This window comes from Thalassophryne amazonica, chromosome 2 (assembly GCF_902500255.1).
Source record: "Thalassophryne amazonica chromosome 2, fThaAma1.1, whole genome shotgun sequence".
NCBI lineage: Eukaryota > Metazoa > Chordata > Actinopteri > Batrachoidiformes > Batrachoididae > Thalassophryne > Thalassophryne amazonica.
In genome coordinates, this window is record NC_047104.1 from 86966269 (window position 1) to 86987594 (window position 21326).

Sequence of the window (21326 nt, forward strand, 5' to 3'; positions counted from 1 at the left end):
AAAAATGCTACAACACCCCCCCTCCTCCCCCCCAAACGACATGTAGGGACCAACACCCCCCAGAGGGCCTCCCGCCAGCTCCAGGAGTAATAACCACGACCGAGGTCCCTCTGGGATCCAACGTCACCCACGGGGACTACCAGCGCCTCCCAGAGGACCACTCGTCAACCCCAGGAGACGCCTCCCCTCATGACCAATGGACCCAGCCCCGGCCGTCCATGGCTAGATGGGCCTACAGCCCTTTCCCCCCCAGAGGACACCACAGTCAAACCCTGAGGGCGGAAACTGGGGGGGGGAACAAAAAGATACCCCAAACCCCCCCCCTCCCCTCCCGGGTGCAGAGGCTACCTGGGAAACGCCCAGCACAACCCAACTGCACCCCTCCAGCAATGCCGACACCACGGCACACCCGGCTGGAGTCAGAGGAGAAGAGAGGGCATAACAAAAAACAAAAAGAGAAAAAAACAACCCAAGTACCACCCCATCACCCCCCAGGGGACCGTTCCATCTAACCCTGGGGAAGTGAAACAAAAAAAAATAAAAGGAAAAACAAACAGACCAACACACAGTTGCTTGGGTCCCCCTTTTTTTTTTTTTTTTTTTTTTTGTCTTTATCAGACAGGCTGCAGGGTCACAACCCCAGACAAATAGTGGACAACAAAAAATAAAATCCCACACAAAAACCAACTCAAAAAACACCCACACAAAATGAACTAACACAAAACAAATCAGTGAGTTATACCGTCAAGCTCAACCAAATGGAACACACCTGTTCCTACTCAAGAGCTTGACGGTAACGTGATTCAGTCACCACAAGGGGGAGCCAGAGTGCTAAAAACAAAAAAACCCCTTTGGCGACAGAAAAAACAAACGAGCTGCTTTTATGTGCGCAGCTGAGTGCAACACACAACCAAAATGTGCTCAACTAAATAATGCCGGAGCTGAAACAACAGACGCAGTAGTTACCTTTATCCGGGGAAACGGGGCTACGACTGTAACACAGGAAGCCCAGCGACCCGTGCTAACAGAGCTCCGCCGTGCGCGTGAACCCATTACAAACGCACTCTTGCAGCTCCCGTTTACTCCTCTTATCCGGTCGGAGCATGACGCGACGCCGTCGCCAGTCACACTCCACCACGACCCACGGATAAGGCACAACACAGGAACACGGCTGCAAGAGAGCACAAATCAGTATCCAGTAATGGGTTCTCAAACACGCACCTTCCGGGCGGAGAGCCCCGCAACTGATCCGGATAACCACTGAACGTCTGCTGCCGCCTTCCCGGCGCGTTACCCTCTCTGCTACCGCTGGGTCCGTGATGTTTGGCCAGAGACTACTGTTATGTGTCGGACGCAGCTCGGAGAACCGACCAGCGTTTGAAGGACCCAGTATGAAATAAGCAGAGCACGGTACAAAGGCTAACTGAATTTAATACATAACAGTGATAATATAATAACAAAACAGTGCGGTCTGGCGTGGTGCGCTCCCAGCAGCGCTAACGGCCCGGAGCCAGAAGCTGTTTCGGACCCAAGGACCCCGCCGACACCCCCCAGGTGGCCGCAACAACCGAGTCTGTGAAAGAAGGTACCATTATGTGAGTCCACACTCCACACACAGAACACTTAAAGGTGTACAAACAGCAAACACTTCCTGGCTTGATTACTGATCAGCTTCCCAACCTGCAGGCATGGAACATCCAGTTCACAAAACTCCACTGCAGTGGAAGCTGATACATGACTAACAAACAGCTCAATACAATAAGGTGTGAGGGACACCACATTTACTGACTGTATAACTGTTAGTCACAAAATCTAACGTACCTCAGGAAGTGTGCTGACGAGCGTGAAACCTCACCCCCTCCTCTTTCACAGACTGTGCATCAAACCTGGACGTTCTCAGCATCCGCTGCTGATGAGATGGCTCCCGAGACGACGATCTCACCCGTCTGGTCACAAGGTCGAGTCCCTGGCAAATACACACTGTGCACTCCAGTCTTAAATGCCAACATGTTCCAATCCATCCAGATGCACCACAGCTGTGAGTCCTGGCGAGTCGCAGGTGATCAGGGTGAGGTCCTGACAGCCTCAGCAACACAGCCACTCAGTCCCAAACGCACGCCACCTGGGAGGAAAACCAAAAGACAGAAACAAACCGGCAGCCAGGCCCCCCCAGCCATATAACAGAAAGGTGATGTAACACAGTGGTAAACATACCACTGTCCCAACTTTTTTGAAACATCTTGCAGGCATCCATTTCAAAATGAGCAAATATTTGCACAAAAACAATAAGTTTATCAGTTGGAACATTTAAATATCTTGTCTTTGTGGTGTATTCAGTTGAATAAAGGTTGAAGAGGATTTGCAAATCGTATTCTGTTTTTATTTACATTTCACACAACGTCCCAATTTTATTGGAATTGGTGTTGTAATTAAAAGTTAAAAAAATAGTGTGGAGAGTGAAAGGCTGTTTCGCTCAGTGTCACACATTGTAGATGAAAAAAAAGCTGATAACACAGAGAAGCTCTTTTCATCAAAATGAATCTGCCCCTCACATTTTCAAAAAAGGCTTTTAGTGCTCACAGACAAAGTTATTGATGGACAGTTTCAGTTCTGTTCTTGGTGTTGTATATTTTGTAGTGCTGAAGTCCACAGGTTACAATTCGGTGAGATGTCTGGCAGTGTCTTGTTTGTTAAAAAACACACAATGTTAACAATTTGTTGTCAAAAAGTGAAGTTACATGATTTAAGTGAAATGTTCGTAAATATAAACAAAGTTAATGATATAGGTAACAGTTACAGTCAAAAAGTAAGGGGAACAACTGATGAATAAAACATGTTTCCAAAATTATCATAAAACTGTAATGGTATCATTACAGAGCTCGAAATAGTACGTGCATGTGCTAGTTTGTGCACGTTTATTTGAGCGGTGCACGTAATTTTATACTCCACTAGCACTTGTGCAAATAACTTTATCCAAGTTTTATCAACTATAAGCACTGGTAGAATGAACCAATAAAGGAATAAATAAGGAAAAAACAATTTCCAGTGTGTTGTCTTCGTCTTCCCTGCATTTTATGACTCTCACACATACAGCGAGTGGCTGTGCTCTATTTGTTGTGTTCGCGCGCACATGTAAACAAAGAAAAAACAACTGGCTGCGGTTCTTCTCTCTCTCTGCCCTCAAACTCTGTCATCATTGTGTTATAAACCAGTCACCATTTGTTTTATTATACATCTGTGTAGTTAATAAAATTATCTTCACGGACGATTAGTTCATATGGAGCCCTGGAAGTGTCATCGCAAAATGTTTTGCATGTGGAGAGAATGAGTGTACGTTTATTATATTGTGCGAAGCGTCTCCCCGTCGTGAGGATGACAATTTAGGTCATATTATGGAGTTCATTTTGAACGAAAGGAAAACGTGCACGCGTTTTAATATTTCGAGGGCTTGATTAAAGGAAAACGTGCACACGTTTTATTAATTCGAGGGCTCGATTAAAGGAAAACGTGCACACAAATGATCACGGACATTAAAACGTGCACGAATGATCACGGCCAGTAGCCTACTAGCACCATTGCAAGTAGGTTAAAAAATGTATTTCGACCCCTGCATTGAGTACCGTATTTTCCGGACTATAAGTCGCACCGGAGTATAAGTTGCACCAGCCACTTTATCCATTATAAAGAAAAATAAACCATAAATAAGTCGCACTGGACTATAAGTCGCATGGACATACAGGTATGTTAACATGAAAAGTTCAGATGATAATATTGTGACGGCTACTGTTTTCGGATGCATATTTCACCAGTCGCAACTTGTAATCTGCAGAGTATGATTTTCTTTTTGGTGGCATTTTTTCGGGCCTTCTCTGTTGGGTTGTTATCAGTAATGTTGAAATTTTTATTTTTCTATGGTAGTCAGAAGTCGCAGGAACAGTCACACAAGCCTTGAGTGCCCTCTTGTGAGCTGCATTTTACCTATGGATATGTTTGTATTTTGCGGACCACATTGCGAGCCGAACTATAACCCGCACCATCGCTGAACAGTTCTTTTCTAACATATTAGACACTATGAACCATAGTACACACCAGGTGTCAGCTGCCGATGTTCGTGCAGCACCTACCTGCGCAGCTCATGACGTCCTCGTGGTGTCGACGCCAGCTCCTTCCAAGTGCAGATGCTAATCCTCTGCCGTCGCTCACCCAGTGCTCCCACGCAGCTCTCAGCGTCAACTTAAACACTCTGCTCACACTGATATCCAAAGGTTTAAGCTGTTTTGTTAGCCTTCCCGGAATAACAGCAAGCACCGTGTTTGTCTGCTTCACACGCTGTTTCACACTCATTGTCTGGGTTAGGTGAGGAATACGCGTCCAGTGTTATGTTCTCTGATTGGTTATCGCGACTAGCGTGACCTATAGGGTGGCCGCCATACTACAGTACCCATGATGCATTGCATTTCCGGTGGCCATTTTAAAACATAGAACGACTCTGTCACGTAAAATTGTTTTATTACGGTAAATGAATTGAGAATCTACCGGTATATTTTTCATGTATAGGTCGCACCCCCGGCCAAAACATGTAAAAAAGTGCTACTTATAGTCCGAAAAATACGATGTTCATAAAATGTATGTACTTGTACTCAGTCTGGAAAAAGTGGTATCGGTGCATCCCTACAATAAATAATAGAACCCAGCAGCCAGCTGATAAACAAAATACAACAAAGAATCCCAGGAAAAAAACAATATATATAAAATAAAGGGGGAGAGGGTAGAACAGGGCTAGGGGAAGAGGAATCAGTGGGCTACCCAGAGGCATTAGTTGTGGATCTCTCAAAGAATTCCAGAAAACTACGCCACAACTTACAAAAATTGTTTTCCGATCCACGAATTATGTATCTGATTTTTTATTTTTTTTTCTAAATCCATGCAGGACATTATATCTCTTAACCATTGTGCATGTGAAGGGGTGATGAATCTTTCCACACAAATAAAATAGCTCTTCTAGCTAATAAAAATTAAAAATTCAAGACTTTAAGCTTGGAATTTGGCAAGTTCAGGTCCGGGCCACTCCAAAAATAGCACAGAGTGGATCTGCTTTAATTTGATACTGCAGAATGTCAGAGACTGTGTAAAAAACAGAATTCAAAAAATTGACCAATGATGGACAGGACCAATACATCTGACACAATGTACCGGGAGCACATCTACACTTTCCACAAGTTGGATCAATATCTGGATACATGCATGCCAACTTAACCTTGGACATGTGCACATGATGAGCAGTCTTAAATTGAATCAGTGCATGTCGTGCACACATCAGTGTCATGTGAACCTGGCCAAGGATTGAATCTCATGGTTCATTTTTAATGATAAGATTGAGATCTTGTTCCCATTTGCATTTAATAACAGCTGCAGAGAGACACTGAAGGTTTGAGATATAGTTGAACAAAGTTGAAATTACACCTCTAAAAGTTGGCTTGAACATTAACAGATCATCAATGGGATTGTCTGAAGGTTTTTGAGGAAATTGTGCAGTCATGGTTTGTATATAGTGTCTGACCTGTAAAAAATGAAAAAAAAATGAGCAGAGGGAATGCCAAATTTGGTAGACAGTTGAGAAAAGCTTGGAAATTGTCCATCTAAATATAAATCAGTAAAACATTTTAAACCATTTCTGTGCCAAATGTGAAAGGCCTTATCTGTCATTGAAGGAACAAATAGGTGATTGATGTCCTACTCTATTATTACTAGGTAATGAAAACAAGAGGAAGTGTTGAACCTAAAGTTGCAGGCAAAAATATCCTATTGTCCGCATGGGACTCCATGACGCCCCTGACGGGTGGTGTTGGTTCCAAGTAAAAGTGTTTCCAGTACAACATACACTTGATATTTGCAGCCCATTGATGTTGAAGTTGGGCAGAGCCATACCTCCCATCCTCTTAGGTCTCTGAAGAAGAACCTTTCTCAATCTTGGATGTTTGCCATTCCAAATAAATGAAATAATTAAAGAATCCAAGAGAGTTAAAAAGGGATTTAGGAATCAGAATGGGAAGACACTGAAACAAGCATAAAAAATTTGGAAGTAGCATAATTTTAACAGAATGAATTCTGCCAATTACAGACAAAGATAATGGGGACCATTTACACAGTATTTGCTTGCACTGTTCAAGTAGGGGGAGAAAATTATTCTTAAACAAATGATTAAATTGTTTATCAATTTAATCAGCCCTTCACTGGCTTCCTGTCCCAGTGAGAGCGTTTAGTGATACATATTCCAAGATAATTGAAATGATCAGTTACTACTTTAAAAGGGACATTTTCAAGACACTTGTCTGGAACCTTTTCATTAATAGCAAATAATTCACTTTTCTTCATATTAATTTTGTACCCAGAAAGCTTACTGAAACCATCCAGTATATTAAGTACAGCAGGTAAAGAAGTGAAAGGATTGGAAAGGAACAACAAAAGATCATCGGCGTAAAGTTAGACCCTGTGCTCAATGCCACCCCTCCAAATGCCTTATATGTCCCCACTGCCACGAACTGCAATTGTTAACGGTTCGATTGCTAGGGCAAAAACTGAAAACTTGACAAAAAAAAGGGGCAAGGTCATCCAAATTTTTTTTGAAAAAAAAAAAAAAAAAAAAAAAATCAGCGGGAAACCTATCTGGACCTGGAGATTTTCCTGATTGCATAGATGATATTGCCAACTGAATTTCCTCTTTTGTGATGGGAGCGTCAAGAGTTTGTCTAAGTTCCAGGGAAAGCAAAGGCATAGTAACAGAGTCAACAAAATCGTCCAAATCCTTTTAAATTTACTGTAGATTCTGATATGTGTAGTTTGGAGTAAAATGACCTGAATGTGTCATTAAACACCTTGTGGTGTGATGTAACTTCTCCATTATTTGTCCTAACCCCAGTTATTATTTGCTTTGCCTTAATACCATGCAGTTGATTAGCCAGAAGCTTACCAATCTTTTCCCCATGTTCATAAAACTCACCCTTATTCCTAATCAAACAGTCTTCAACTTGGCAGGTGGAAAGCGAATTGAGTTTGGTTTGTAAGCTCAAGCATTCCTGATACAGAGCAGGTGATGGTGATTGAGCATACGGTCTATTAATACTCAAAATTTGATCTGAGATAGCTCTCTGTTTCTGCATTGCACACCATCTTTTAAATGCTGCCAGTGAAATGATTTTCCCTCTCATTATTGCCTTCATAGCCTCCCATACAGTGTTCTCAGGTATACCAGGCGTTCTATTCTCTTTCAGAAAGGGAGCCAATGTAAAGACTTGAGGACAGGAGTAATATGCATTCTCCTGTGGGCGCAGGTAAGAAGTCGTGCAGCAGAATTTTGCACTACCTGCAGGTGGGCCAGCTCTTTCTTATTGAGGCATGTAAAGAGACTGTTACAATAATCAAGTTGCAAAGAAACAAATGCGTGTACAATCATCTCAAGCTCATTAAAAGCCACCATTTTGCGTAATTTGGAAATGTTACGAATTTGGAAAAAACAATTCTTAACAAGCTGCCTAGTGTGATGTTCCAAAGACACCCAGGTTACGCAGGCTGCCTTTAAAGTAGACCTGCATTGAAATAAATGTGGTCAGATCTCAGAAAGAAATAGCTGATATGTATTTATAATACCCTTATGAATGCAGTAAAGTAAATCTGTAAGCCCAAATTTGTAATTCAGCGGAGAAATCTTTGTTTAAAAATGACAAATTTGCAGCTAAAATTTAGCCCTCCGTGAAAACAGTTTGTACATCCGGGTCATTTCCGACGCGTTTGTGCCTTCAGTCCGATCAAAAACAAAAACAAACAAACAAACAAAAAAAAGTCTTCAGTCCGATCCGGCATTGAAATTGATTTTTATGTTAGTAATGCTACTGTTATACACATCCTGATTTCAACATCCAAAAGTAAGCTGCAATGAATGTGAGATACAGCTCTGCATGGTCAGATCAGCGGCAACATCGACAGCGGGCAACATTCTTCTCCTTTCTTCTCTGTTTTGATGCGGAGCGGCCAGTAACACCTGTTGCCCGCAAGGACAGACTTCTTGCGGCAAAATCCGCAGTGCCGCACGGTCTCGGTAATCGGAGCCGCAGAGCTCCGTGGCCGCTGAGAGAGGTTTATATCTTTTTAATGACTTGAATTCTTTGCAGGTCCCGCATCCGTACCCCGCAACGGTAACACCGGAGGCTAAAGACAGTACATTTTCAATGCGACACCACTCAGTCAAATGGGCGTATGGAAAAAGTCCCCAAAAATCATTTTCAAGCAACAATAAAAGAAATGTATACTCACCAAACGTACTGCAAGACAGTGGAGGTCGGTCTTGAAGTCCTGAGCGATTTCTCTCACCAGGCGCTGGAAGGGCAGCTTGCGGATCAGCAACTCTGTGCTCGAGGACCACAATGTAAATAAGCATCCGTATTGGAAGCGTTCTTGTGTTATCCTTTGCGGTATTTTTATGTATTATTATATAATTTTATTGCCGAATAAAATAAAATTCTGGGAGCAGTGGATTTCTGTTAGCAGCAGATCTCTCACAGCGCCACGGTGTCGTGAGGCTTCTTCACGCCGACGTTGAAACTTCTGCAATTGTTCGCCAAATGCACAAAGTCTAATCATAGCGGCCACCGCGTTGTAATCCAGAATGGCCACGGGACACAAAATGACGTGACTGATACGTCACATGAAAACCCTCTATAAGACAATAAAAAGGTGCTTTTGTAAGAGATGCAAACTGACGTAAATCCACAAATTACAGTTGGCGCGCGCAATGCATGCTGGGATAGTGTCTTCTCTCTGACGTCTCAGCAGCGTCCCGGATGTGCTGACAGTTTTGCGGAGGGCTAAATTTTAGCTGTAAATTTGTCATTTTTAAACTAAGATTTCTCCGTTGAATGACAGATCTGGGCTTGCAGATTTACTTTACTACATTCAGAAGGATCTTATGTGTAAATATAAGTCATTTTTAGGTCCAAAGATCTGACTGCATTTATTTCAATGCAGGTCTACTTTAACAGAGCCGCTCAGATTACCAAAGTCATTCTTAATGACAGACATAGCACTATCTGGAGCTACAATCAATGTCTCAGTCTTATTAGAATTCAACTGCAGGCTGTTTTCAGTAAGCCATTCTGTAATTTTAGTGAGACATCTAATATAGAGAACAAATTTTCTGGGCTTCAGTTGTCTTAAAAGAACAGTACAGCTGCAGGTCATCGGCATACAAATGGTAGGACACTTCACAGAACTGCTGGATCAACTTACCAAGAGGAAGGATATACAGCAGGAACAAAATCGGACCCAGGCCTGAGCCCTGCGGCACACCCCACAAAAGATCAGCAGATTCAGACATCACGTTGTTCACAGAAACACTTAAAGTACAACCTTTTGACTTAGAACTGGTGCGGACCAGGGGAATCCGACTGTTTAATTAAAACAAAACATCACCCTCTCTGGAGGTGAGCAAAGGGAATTCTGATTTAGATGCAGCTCCATCCAGTAATGGGTGTGGTATTTGTGCTGAAAACCCTCCTGCCCTGTGCACCAATAGCATTTCTTGTATATTTGTTTTGTGAATTGTTCTGTAGTTTGTCTGTAGCATGGCCCATTGTTGGTGATACTTTTTCTGGACAGTTGGCTTCTATACCTCCTTGCCACTTATGCTTCATGTGATTCTTTACTCTGTCCCTCTTCACCTCCACGACAACCTTTTGCTCTTTATCATCCGAGTATTTATATCCTCAAAACATCTCTTCTCATCTTGTGTCAAAACAGCCTCATCCTGCTTTCTTATACTTTCTTAGATGTCTGTCTTATTTCTGTTGTATCTCTGCCTTTGTTTTTTCCTGATCAGTTTTGTATTTTCACACATCTGTCTCAGCATTCTAAAAATGTTCAAACTCAGATTTGTCCGACTGCACATCTTCTATTATATCAAGCAGTAGATATGTTAAATCAATTATTATGTCTAATTTATTTCCCTATAATGGTCAAACCTGCCAAACTGTACGCATTTTTCATACCAGACGTGCATTTTGATGTCAAAGTATGCTGGTGCAACATATTCTGTCCTCTTGCCGACGCTCGGTTCAGTGGGCTCATGACTGCACAGGGAAAAGATGACAACTCTTAGGGCCCCACAACTATTTGTGCACACCAGTGGTTGAAAGACAGTGTGTGCCCTGTGAGAGCCAGTTCGATCCCTCTCACGGCAGGTGTCAGCCAATTTCCAGATAACACACACGAACATCTAATACCGCTTACTTGGCACTTAGAAAATGTGTGGCCATTTGCACTGTTAGCACGAAAACAGCCAGCAGACAGTCACTTTCGAGCTGGATGTGAAATTTGTCTAAGTGCCCCCGTGACTGTGCAGTTGCCAAGTACACATGGCGTGCCAGAGTGCCGGCTCCCCCCACAACACGTGCGTGTTTCGCATGCTTCCCCCAACATACGGCGTGCATGTGGTTCGCACCCCCCGCATTCGAGGCGCCTCTCATCTGATCACAGACTGACACCTTGGTCTGTGCTCTGACCGGACAGGGGGCGTGGCTGGCTGCCAACAGCAGCAGGTGTTGACATCTCTGGTCCTGGATGTCACAGCTGCAGAAACCTGTTTTTGTTGAGGGATAAAATGGCTATATGGGTATAGTTGTTAACAAGTGTTAGGTGTTAATTTGTTTACTACACATAACAGTTGGTGATCACATCAATGATTTTGTGTTGGACGAACAGTGTTTTATGTGGAAACTGATTTATCCTTATAAAGATGGCACCAACATTTCTGCAGTACAACAGTTATTTTCCTACTACATGACTGATTAATATTTCCATACTAAGTGTTGTTAAAATGAGACTGTAGACTAACTGTTGTGTTTTCTGTGTTTCACAGGGCTCCAGAGATTATTTTGGGATTGCCATTTTGTGAAGCCATAGACATGTGGTCCCTAGGCTGTGTGATAGCTGAACTTTTCCTAGGCTGGCCACTTTACCCTGGGGCCCTTGAGTATGATCAGGTAAATGGCTGTTTTTTTTTTTTTTTTAAAGCTAAATCATATTTTGGTTGATGGATGCAACAAATTTTCAAAATCAGATAAAAATATATTGGATTTTAGAGATTAGGTGAACCCAATTACATATGTTCAAAAAAAAAAAAGCACAGACTCTCTAAAACAGTGAATGAAATATTTTGAAATTTAAGAGTCTGCTGTAACAATATCTAGCTAAAGTTTGAAAATTTTACATGTAGCCAAAAGTAATTCTTTCTAATTCTTTTAAAATTTCATATAATTTCATGTTTTGTTCTGAAAATTATGCCGTCCCTGGGCCTCATTCACGAGTGTGTGTGCAGAAATGTTCTTATTCTTCGCATAAAATAAGTGTGTCAGCAGAATAACTGCTGGATTCATCATGAATGTACCAGCCGGTTTTGCTCCCCCTACTGTGTGTAGGTAAGTGAATCAGAATCTGTCAAAACCGACAGGTGAGTGGGCTGCAATCTGCATAATGCCACACCCCTGTTTCTCTATACAAGGTCACCTAGTGCAGCAGATAACCATAACTGTGCACTTTATGAAGAAAGCATGAAATTTTTACCAGTGTTAGTTAATAGCATTGACTTTCATTTTAGATGTGGAGGTAAGCTGGATTTGACCTCTGAGGACTGTGAGAGGTCGTTGACCTCATATACCGTTAAACGCATGGTTTTGCCTGCCGCTGTAGCAATAGAAGTGCTGTTTAAAGATGTTGCATCTAAATAGTGATGTCTCAATCCCTCACAACCTATTACTACAAACACTGGAGAGTTTTGAACTGCATAGAGTGAGGTCAATGACCTCTGAAAAGTAAAAATTCACTTGAAATAGGTAGAAAAATACAGTTAAATACACTTTATTTCTGACAATGTGGAAGCCAGCTGTAAAATTTCAAAACAGAATTGATCATACAGGTCCAAAACCTTTCTTCAATTGCCAGCAACTGGATTTTGATCTCAGCAGTCTCCTGAACAGAAGCACAGTGCAGTTTACTTGAGTGCTGCCTTGGTGCACTTGCAGTGTCTGGTGCACCCCTTCTTGCAGCCGCAGTGGATTAGTTCATGGCAGGATCTTGCTGCTTCTGGGAGGCTGGTCCACAAAGGCTGCCATCCAGTCGTGTCCTTTGTCCAGCACCAGTCAGATGGGTCCAGCAGTTCAGGTTCTGGAACTAATGACTGGTTCCAGATGTTGGCCTGGTAGCTAGCACGCTTGATGTGTTGCACGAGAGCTGCCTGGGTGGGAGGAATGTTCTCCAGAGTTCTGGCCTTGTGTGCAAAGAGCTGTTTCCTGGCATCGTTGACCTCCATGATGTCACTGGTGCGGTCGTGCATGAGCACCACGAACCTGTCGAGCAGTGACATTGACTCCTCACTGACCTCTTGTGGCATGACTGCAAGCTCACTAAAAGCACCGGTCACCTCTGGGAAAGCCTTCCACGTTTCCCACGTGGTTTTCTTTCCTCTACCAGAGAACGCTGATACGGTATCGCATCCTGTCAGAGCATAGAAGATGGGAAGAGTTGAACACTTTCTCGGATCCATTGTTGATACGAGATCATGAACAGGTATGCACCGAAGGCTGGACCCAGTACCGAGAGAAATCCACAACTCGTCTGCTTTGATCTTGTCAAATAAAGCAACAGTGACTACCAGGGCATCAGTGTCAACTGTGCGAATGGTCACCTTCTTGCATCCTTTCAGGACAGCATCTGCCACATGGAGAAGTAAGCGGGTGTCGGCCTCCTCTTGAGAACATGGGGCAAGGTTGGACAGGTTAGACGCTGCAGGAAAGCAGAGGACATCGGCCCCACATGTTGCGTACAGCTCCTTACCATCTTCCAGGGGACCACGAGTGGATTCCCGTGAGAGGAAACTGAACAATTCGGTTTTATTTTCATCTACACGAAGTCTCTGAAAGCAGCCTGTTCTTCAGTCTGGTGGTGTGAATCCGGCTCTCCACAGTGACCCCAAGCTGCTGCAGCCTGACCTTGTACAGCTTAGCTATGTCTGTGAGTTTGAAGACTGGGGCACTTCCCTCATCACTACATACACTCAACAAAAATATAAACGCAACACTTTTGGTTTTGCTCCCATTTTGTATGAGATGAACTCAAACATCTAAAACTTTTTCCACATACACAATATCACCATTTCCCTCAAATATTGTTCACAAACCAGTCTAAATCTGTGATAGTGAGCACTTCTCCTTTGCTGAGATAATCCATCCCACCTCACAGGTGTGCCATATCAAGATGCTGATTAGACACCATGATTAGTGCACAGGTGTGCCTTAGACTGTCCACAATAAAAGGCCACTCTGAAAGGTGCAGTTTTGTTTTATTGGGGGGGATACCAGTCAGTATCTGGTGTGACCACCATTTGCCTCATGCAGTGCAACACATCTCTTTCGCATAGAGTTGATCAGGTTGTCAATTGTGGCCTGTGGAATGTTGGTCCACTCCTCTTCAATGGCTGTGCGAAGTTGCTGGATATTGGCAGGAACTGGTACACGCTGTCGTATACGGCGGTCCAGAGCATCCCAATCATGCTCAATGGGTGACATGTCCGGTGAGTATGCCGGCCATGCAAGAATTGGGACATTTTCAGCTTCCAAGAATTGTGTACAGATCCTTGCAACATGGGGCTGTGCATTATCCTGCTGCAACATGAGGTGATGTTCTTGGATGTACAGTATGGCACAACAATGGGCCTCAGGATCTCGTCACGGTATCTCTGTGCATTCAAAATGCCATCAATAAAATGCACCTGTGTTCTTCATCCATAACAGACGCCTGCCCATACCATAACCCCACCGCCACCATGGGCCACTCGATCCACAACATTGACATCAGAAAACCGCTCACCCACACGACGCCACACACGCTATCTGCTGTCTGCCCTGGACAGTGTGAACCGGGATTCATCCGTGAAGAGAACACCTCTCCAACGTGCCAAACGCCAGCGAATGTGAGCATTTGCCCACGCAAGTCGGTTACGACGACAAACTGGAGTCAGGTCGAGACCCCGATGAGGACGAAGAGTATGCAGATGAGCTTCCCTGAGACAGTTTCTGACAGTCTGTGCAGAAATTCTTTGGTTATGCAAACCGATTGTTTCAGCAGCTGTCCGAGTGGCTGGTCTCAGACGATCTTGGAGATGAACATGCTGGATGTGGAGGTCCTGGGCTGGTGTGGTTACAGGCTGGTTGGATGTACTGCCAAATTCTCTGAAACGCCTTTGGAGACAGCTTATGGTAGAGAAATTAACATTCAATACACGAGCAACAGCTCTGGTTGACATTCCTGCTGTCAGCATGCCAATTGCACGCTCCCTCAAATCTTGCGACATCTGTGGCATTGTGCTGTGTGATAAAACTGCACCTTTCAGAGTGGCCTTTTATTGTGGGCAGTCTAAGGCACACATGTGCACTAATCATGGTGTCTAATCAGCATCTTGATATGGCACACCTATGAGGTGGGATGGATTATCTCAGCAAAGGAGAAGTGCTTACTATCACAGATTTAGACTGGTTTGTGAACAATATTTGAGGGAAATGGTGATATTGTGTATGTGGAAAAAGTTTTAGATCTTTGAGTTCATCTCATACAAAATGGGAGCAAAACCAAAAGTGTTGCGTTTATATTTTTGTTGAGTGTATGTCCTCCATTAATACGACTAGCTCTGCAAAGGCTATACCATGTAGGCGATCATGCTCTCCGTCATCATCCTTGGGTGCAGCTTGTCTGGCTCTGTTATGTGAGCAGATCGTGTGTGGACAGCTGGATAATTACTAGTTTGTTGGCCAGTAGTTGATTCTGCTCGGCTTTGCTGGTCGACTATTTTCTTGTTGAACCTCAGGCGACATTTCTTGTGCCATTGAGCACTGTGTGCCCTCAAGGTGGCTTCCACACCATCGCCATCATCCAGTCTCTCTACTGTGAGATCCATTGGCATGTGCTGAAGTTCCTGGAACCGAAGAAGGTCCTTTGCCAATGATGCATAGCCGCTCCCGGCGAGTCCCTTGGTTGATCTGAGCGGGCACTGCAAAGATTCGCCTGTTTCTGCTTGGCACAAAACACAAAATTCCCAGTTAGTACTTAAAGATTGTTTGGGCTGTTTAGATCGAGAAGGCATGTTGGGATCTACTAGGACAGGGGTGGCCAAGTTCGGTCCTCAAGAGCCACATTCCTGACACTCTTAGTTGTCTCCCTACTCCAACACACCTGAATCCAGTGAAAGACTCGTTAGCAGACTTTTAATGAGCCTTTCATTGGATTCAGGTGTGTTGGAGCAGGGAGACAACTAAGAGTGTCAGGAATGTGGCTCTCGAGGACCGAACTTGGCCACCCCTGTACTAGGATATGACGCTTTGCCATGACGAGGGGAAAAGCAGTCACTAGTCTGGGCTAGTTCTGTTAGGATTAGTCTATGGCAGTATCTACAATTAGACCAACTAGCATTTGTAGATTAGGGAAATCAGAAAGAAGGAGATCCTGCAACAAACACAATGCATTAGAACCAACCACCACATAGAGGATAACCAACCACCTGCACAGTGACTAAGCAATGCAATCTCAGTGGGATATTTCTACACTACTGTAACAGTAGACTACATGTCATGCAAAATAGCCGATTTTGTTTGTATAAACCCTATTTACCTTATTTGTAGATCTAAAAAGTATAAGGTAATTGTAGTTTATAAGCTAGTTGCAGTTTCAAAGCAACACTGTCTTGGACACTCCCATGAGCAGCCATGTGTTTTACATTTTCATTCCAGAATGGCAAAACACACCAAGTGGACCTGTTCTGATGGGAGTTGTATCAATATACACCAGGTGGCACTTGATATTTTGCACAGAGCTGGATGGGGCATTGACTATAAAATGCAGACATTTTATTCGAAAAAAGATACAAAGATAAACACATATTTTGACAGTGTAACTATCAAGTTGTAATCAAAGGTTGTAAAAACATCAATATTTTGGCGCTCTGAGGTCAGTGACCTCTCATTGTCCTCAGAGGTCAAATCCAGCTTACCTCCACATCTAAAATTAAAGTCAGTGTTATGAACTAACACTGGTAAAAATTTCATGCTTTCTTCATAAAGTGCACAATTGTTCTCTTAATAGAGCTTATTCGCTACACTAACCTGTTTGGTGTGCTGTGAAGAACAGCACTGTGCAAAACAAAGGTGACAGATGTTTGCTTTGAATAAGAGGTGGCCCCAGATGATGATTGTAAACCGAAGAATTTCACAAGAGCGGAAAATGAAGAAACAAGCCAGTACTCGGCTGAGGTCCTCCGCTTATTAAGCTGATATGGCATGGTGACAAATTAAACAATTAAGCATGGACGGACGCATGGAGTCCATTTTAATGGACCCCTATTTCATGGCGGGGGGCAGTGAAAATGAGTGGAAAAGAGTCACATAATACAGGAAAGTGTAGTTTTGTATTAATTTTCATGCACAACCTTGACTCTAAGGTCCAAGGTCAAATGCAGTTGGCTCAAGGGTGCTGGGATAAATGATTTACTATAGGTGTTCAATGCAAATTTAGGCTTTAATAGAGAAATTTGGTGCTGAGATGGCAAAATATTCTCTTTATCCATTTGCATGTTTGATCTTGACCCAGAGGTTCAAGGTCAAATGGAGTGTGCTGAAGGGAGTTAGTATACATGATATGCTATTGGTTTTCAATAAAAACCTAAACTCTAGAATTGATATTTGGAGAGAAAAAGTGGTATTTTGGGGTGAGGCAGTGAGTGACTGTCGGTCATTATCTTAGATGACCTTGGAAATCTGGGTCATGGTCATACAGACGTCAGCATTAATTCACATATAAAACAGGGTGTCATCGGCATAATAATGAAAAGTAATTCTGTAGCTTTGAAAAATTTGTCTAAGAGGTGCAGTATAGAGAGAAAACAACAAAGGATGCAACACAGAACCCTGCTGGACCCTGTAGTTTATGGGAACAAATTTTGATGTGACATTGTTGTGCAAAACATACTACCTGTTTGACAGGTACAATGTCAACTGGGATAGAATTCAATCATTAATGCCAAAGTAATTTTCAAGTCTGTCTAGCTATGTACAGTGATCTGCTGTATGAAGTGCCACACTAAAATCAAATATAAGTAGCAGTGTAGTAACACCTGAGTCCATTGCCAGCAAAAGATCATTCCCCACCTTAGTAACAAGCACTGTCTCTGTGGAATGATGTGCTCTAAAGGCAGACTGCACTGGCTTAAAAAGGTAATTGTCAACAAGATAATTCATTAGCTGCTCTGAAACAACTTTTTTGAGAATTTTTGAACAACAGGCTAAATTAGATATAGAACGATAATTTGCCAACAACCCCGGCTCTAAATTGGGTTTTTAAGAATAGTTTTAATCACAGCAGATTTAAAATATGCTGGAACTGGACCAATTGTTAATGACTTGCAGCTGTATTGGTCCAAGCAAAGACCACAAATCTTTAAAGGGCCTTGATGGTAGCGGATTTTAGAGGCACATAGTAACTTTAGGAACATCCATAACTTGAGACAACATACGAAGCAAGATAGTATCTAAATCAGTAAATGTTAAATTTCCATCAATATAAATATCTGCTACAGTCATGGATCACTAGGATTAAGTAGAGTTTGCTGGGAATAGTTAACCTGATACCTTAACATTTCTTCTCAAAGTAGTCCAAAAATCTTGACCTATAAAAGGCCAACAGCCTGTGGGCAGCTGCACCAGAGTACATTTGGTCACAGTCTCAAACAAAACTCTTAGATTATGTTTATTATTACAAATTAGGTTAGAATAATAAGATTTTGGTAGCACCCCTTTCTCATGTTCTAGATAAAACCTGATGCAGATTAGTGTTTGAATGAGAATTTACTGAGAAAAATGCATTTGTACTGGATGAAATCACCCTACGACAGATTCTTTTGTTTTTCTGTCACTGTGTCCTGTATGAATATGTTATTAAGAAGGACACTTGAGTGTTGCTGGCTATATTTTTATATTGACTTAGTTTTTGAGCCCTGCACCTCCATTCCTGCTCCCTGTGAGTGCTCGTTTTTTTCTTTGCTCTGTATGAATATGTTGTCAAAAAGCATGTTATTTTTTAGTTCCTCCATTTTTTAATTGCCAGCATGTTGATTGGGCACAGGTTTTACGCTGGATGCCCTTTCTGTCTCAAGCCTACATTACATTACCTGGTATGCATTTCCAGTTATGCACTCTCACACTAAGGCTTACTACCATCTAGAGCTTAGAATTTTATTGATGAGAAATTTTAGGATGTCTGTGGGTATTGGCATCATTTGGAATGTTTTGTTAAGTGCTGGTTAGTGAAGCCACTCACAACTTCACATGCTACTGCTGAAAAGGTGTCAGTATCAGTATCAGTTGCGCCTATTGGTTGCGTCTGACCGATATCTGATACACCACGTAACATTGGTATCGCCAGCAATATTAATTAGTATTGTGCATCCTTAACAAAGTCGCACAGTATTTAGTGGTTCAACGGAATCTGGCAAACATGCACGTGTTTCTGGTGGAGTCTTTGAATTTGAGCAAAACTACGTATATATTCCAGTGATTGATGGCACATCTATTTGTAGGTGGTGCCTCTTTTTCAGTGTAGAACTGAACACGTCTTCCTGGGGTATGACTGATTTCAGCTTTTGCTGAACGATTTTCTCTTGTCTCCTTTGTGGCTGCCAAAGGAGCCTCAGTTGGTTCCCACTCTGTCCTGTACCATATCCTGCATAACTCCACTCACTACAAAGTTTATGGCCTGGTATCATTTTTCACTCTCTCCAAGACAGGAGTGATAACTCAACATTTGACTTCAGCATAGTGGCACCAGTCTGAAAATGATGAATGTGTTTTTGTAGGAGCCAGTCAGCATGGTGCAGTGGCACCTATGGGATCTATGGAGAGAGCCTCCTAAGTTTAGGAAAGGGCTGCAGGGAAGCCTCAGACAGCATAATGAGGATGAATATGATGAAGGTTGTATAAGTGGCGTGAGAGAAAAAATGGACAATGAGAGTGAATGTGTGGAAAGCAGTAAATGCAACAAATGGCATCATGACGTGAAAGGGAACACAAATGAAATTCAAACACATTGTAGAAGATTCAGTAGCATTTTGAATTTTAAGACTGTTAGATCTTGCATTTTTCATGTTATTATTATTTTCCTGCTGATTAATATATTTATTATGCACGGAGATACATGCCACATGGCCAGAATGTTGAAACTAATGAAACAATGCAAGTGACTCTCTTCATTTTGGTCTGTGTAAGTCACAGCTTCTCCTTGTCTGATGCAGTCATTAAAAGTAGTACTCAAAAGATCCTCCATAAAGAACTAGTACCAAAGACACTCACAACACACAACATAATACACTAAGACAGGTAGCTATCAGGCTGGATGGTCGGGAATTGTAGGACACAAATGCACGGCTCACACACACAGCTTTGGTTGTAAAATGGTTTTACTTGGGTGGATAGCAGAGGTCGGTACACAATAAAAAGTCCAGAAAAAACAGCAGTACAAAAATCATCAGGTTTAAGGCATGGTCGTTGCAACAGGAAAACACGAGGCAGGTAGGACAGTGGAACGTAGGTACAGAGCTGGAAAGTGGCACAAGGCACAACAATCTGGTGAAGGACTAGCACACCCAGTGAGCTTATATAACCCCAGGTGACAAGCAGCAAATCAAGAACAGGTGTGCAAGGAAGGCATCAGAATAAGGATGTAGCCAGAGAGAGAAAAACATCTACCACCAAGAGACAAGAGAGATAGAGACAGAAAAGACCCAAGCAGAAAAACCCCACAAGAGAATACATACACAAAAAACCAATGAAACAGAAAAATAACAAAACGAACTAGAAAAATAAAACTAGATAACCAAAGCAGAATTCAAATCCTGACAGTAGCACCTGGACCCTAAAGACTTCTACTCAATTTACTCTATTTATATAGCACCAAATGACATGTCACCCCAAGGTGCTTCCCAAGCAAGCACATGGGCAACAGTGGTATGGAAAACTCCGTCAGTGTTTTTTGAGGAAGAAACTTCTAGCGGACCAGACTCAGAGGGATGACAAACTGCTTTGGCAGTGGGTAACAATAACAAAGTTCAAATCAACAAAGAATTGCTAAAAATGAAAAGCAGAAATAATGGAAGTAAATATCCAGATAATAAAAAGTCTTGTGGGCAACATGACCACAGTTGTTCATTAGTGGAAAGGTTCATTGTCATGTGACTTGAGTTCAGACACCACGTGGTCAGGACAGGAACTTCTAGGGACTGGAATTATTCTCCTCCATTGTACAGCAATCAACAACGTAGTATCTTGGACCACAGCACCTCAGACAGAGACAGAGCAAAAGTCAATCAGCAGGAATACACAACTCGCAAGAGCAATGCTTCACAGCAGCATACAATGGACAGAGTGATGATGTGAGTGCTAGCAGTGTAGTCGTTATATTTCACTAACAGCGCCAGAATTTAGATATGGTGAAACTGAGTCCCACTCCGCCAATACTTAGACCTTTGTTCTCCTGCAAAGACATTGGCCTCGCCAGACTGCTCTGTCCGGCAACCTCATGACTCTATAAGCGCTTCCCAGGTGTCACTCAGTCTTAAAGGCCGAGGACCCAGATACACAAGTGTCACTGCTGAGATTAGTGAATGTCTCTACAAGTTCAAAACTTTGACCACATACAGAGACACTTCTGATGGCTGAGTCCAGGAACTTACTAAAAGCCTGGATCTTAGTCTTGATCCACAGCATTCGCAAACACAGACATTCAGATTCCTCATTCTGGTTCTCAAGAGCTATAATTAGAGAATCCACTGATTCCACAAAGATCACAGCATCATTCGCAATGCCAAGGTCAGTTAACCTTTCTTCACCAACAAAAGCACCCAAGTCACTGATCTCTACAACCCTACCCAAAACCAAGGCCATGCAAATGTTGAACAGTGCCAGAACACATCCCTGATGAATGGTAGTTTTTCCTCTCTCCTTCCACTTTGTACAGCACCCACAAAATCTGGGTATAGGCTGGCTATGATGTGCAGGCACTTCTTGGGGTTCCCACAAATTCTCAAAGGGTCCCAGAGAGCAGTCTGACTAAATCAAATGCTTTGAGAAAAACAGCATAAGCTGCAAGCACAGCTGATATTCATGCTTGTGTTCCTTGAGTCTTCACGAGGCTAGAAAGCGGCTATTCGCTGAGCAGCAAGTAGCTAGTACTGAATCCTATTT

The 21326-nt window shown here is 42.7% G+C and overlaps 1 protein-coding gene across 2 annotated transcripts in view; it reads left to right on the plus strand.

Moving 5' to 3' along the window:
- The window catches only part of hipk3b (homeodomain interacting protein kinase 3b), a 161318-nt gene that overhangs the window by 95709 nt on the left and 44283 nt on the right, over positions 1-21326 (plus strand). For both annotated transcript variants that reach the window (XM_034188818.1, XM_034188828.1), the window contains exon 3: positions 10910-11033. In XM_034188818.1, coding sequence (XP_034044709.1) covers positions 10910-11033 — 124 coding nt within the window. The remainder of the gene's footprint in view (positions 1-10909; positions 11034-21326) is intronic.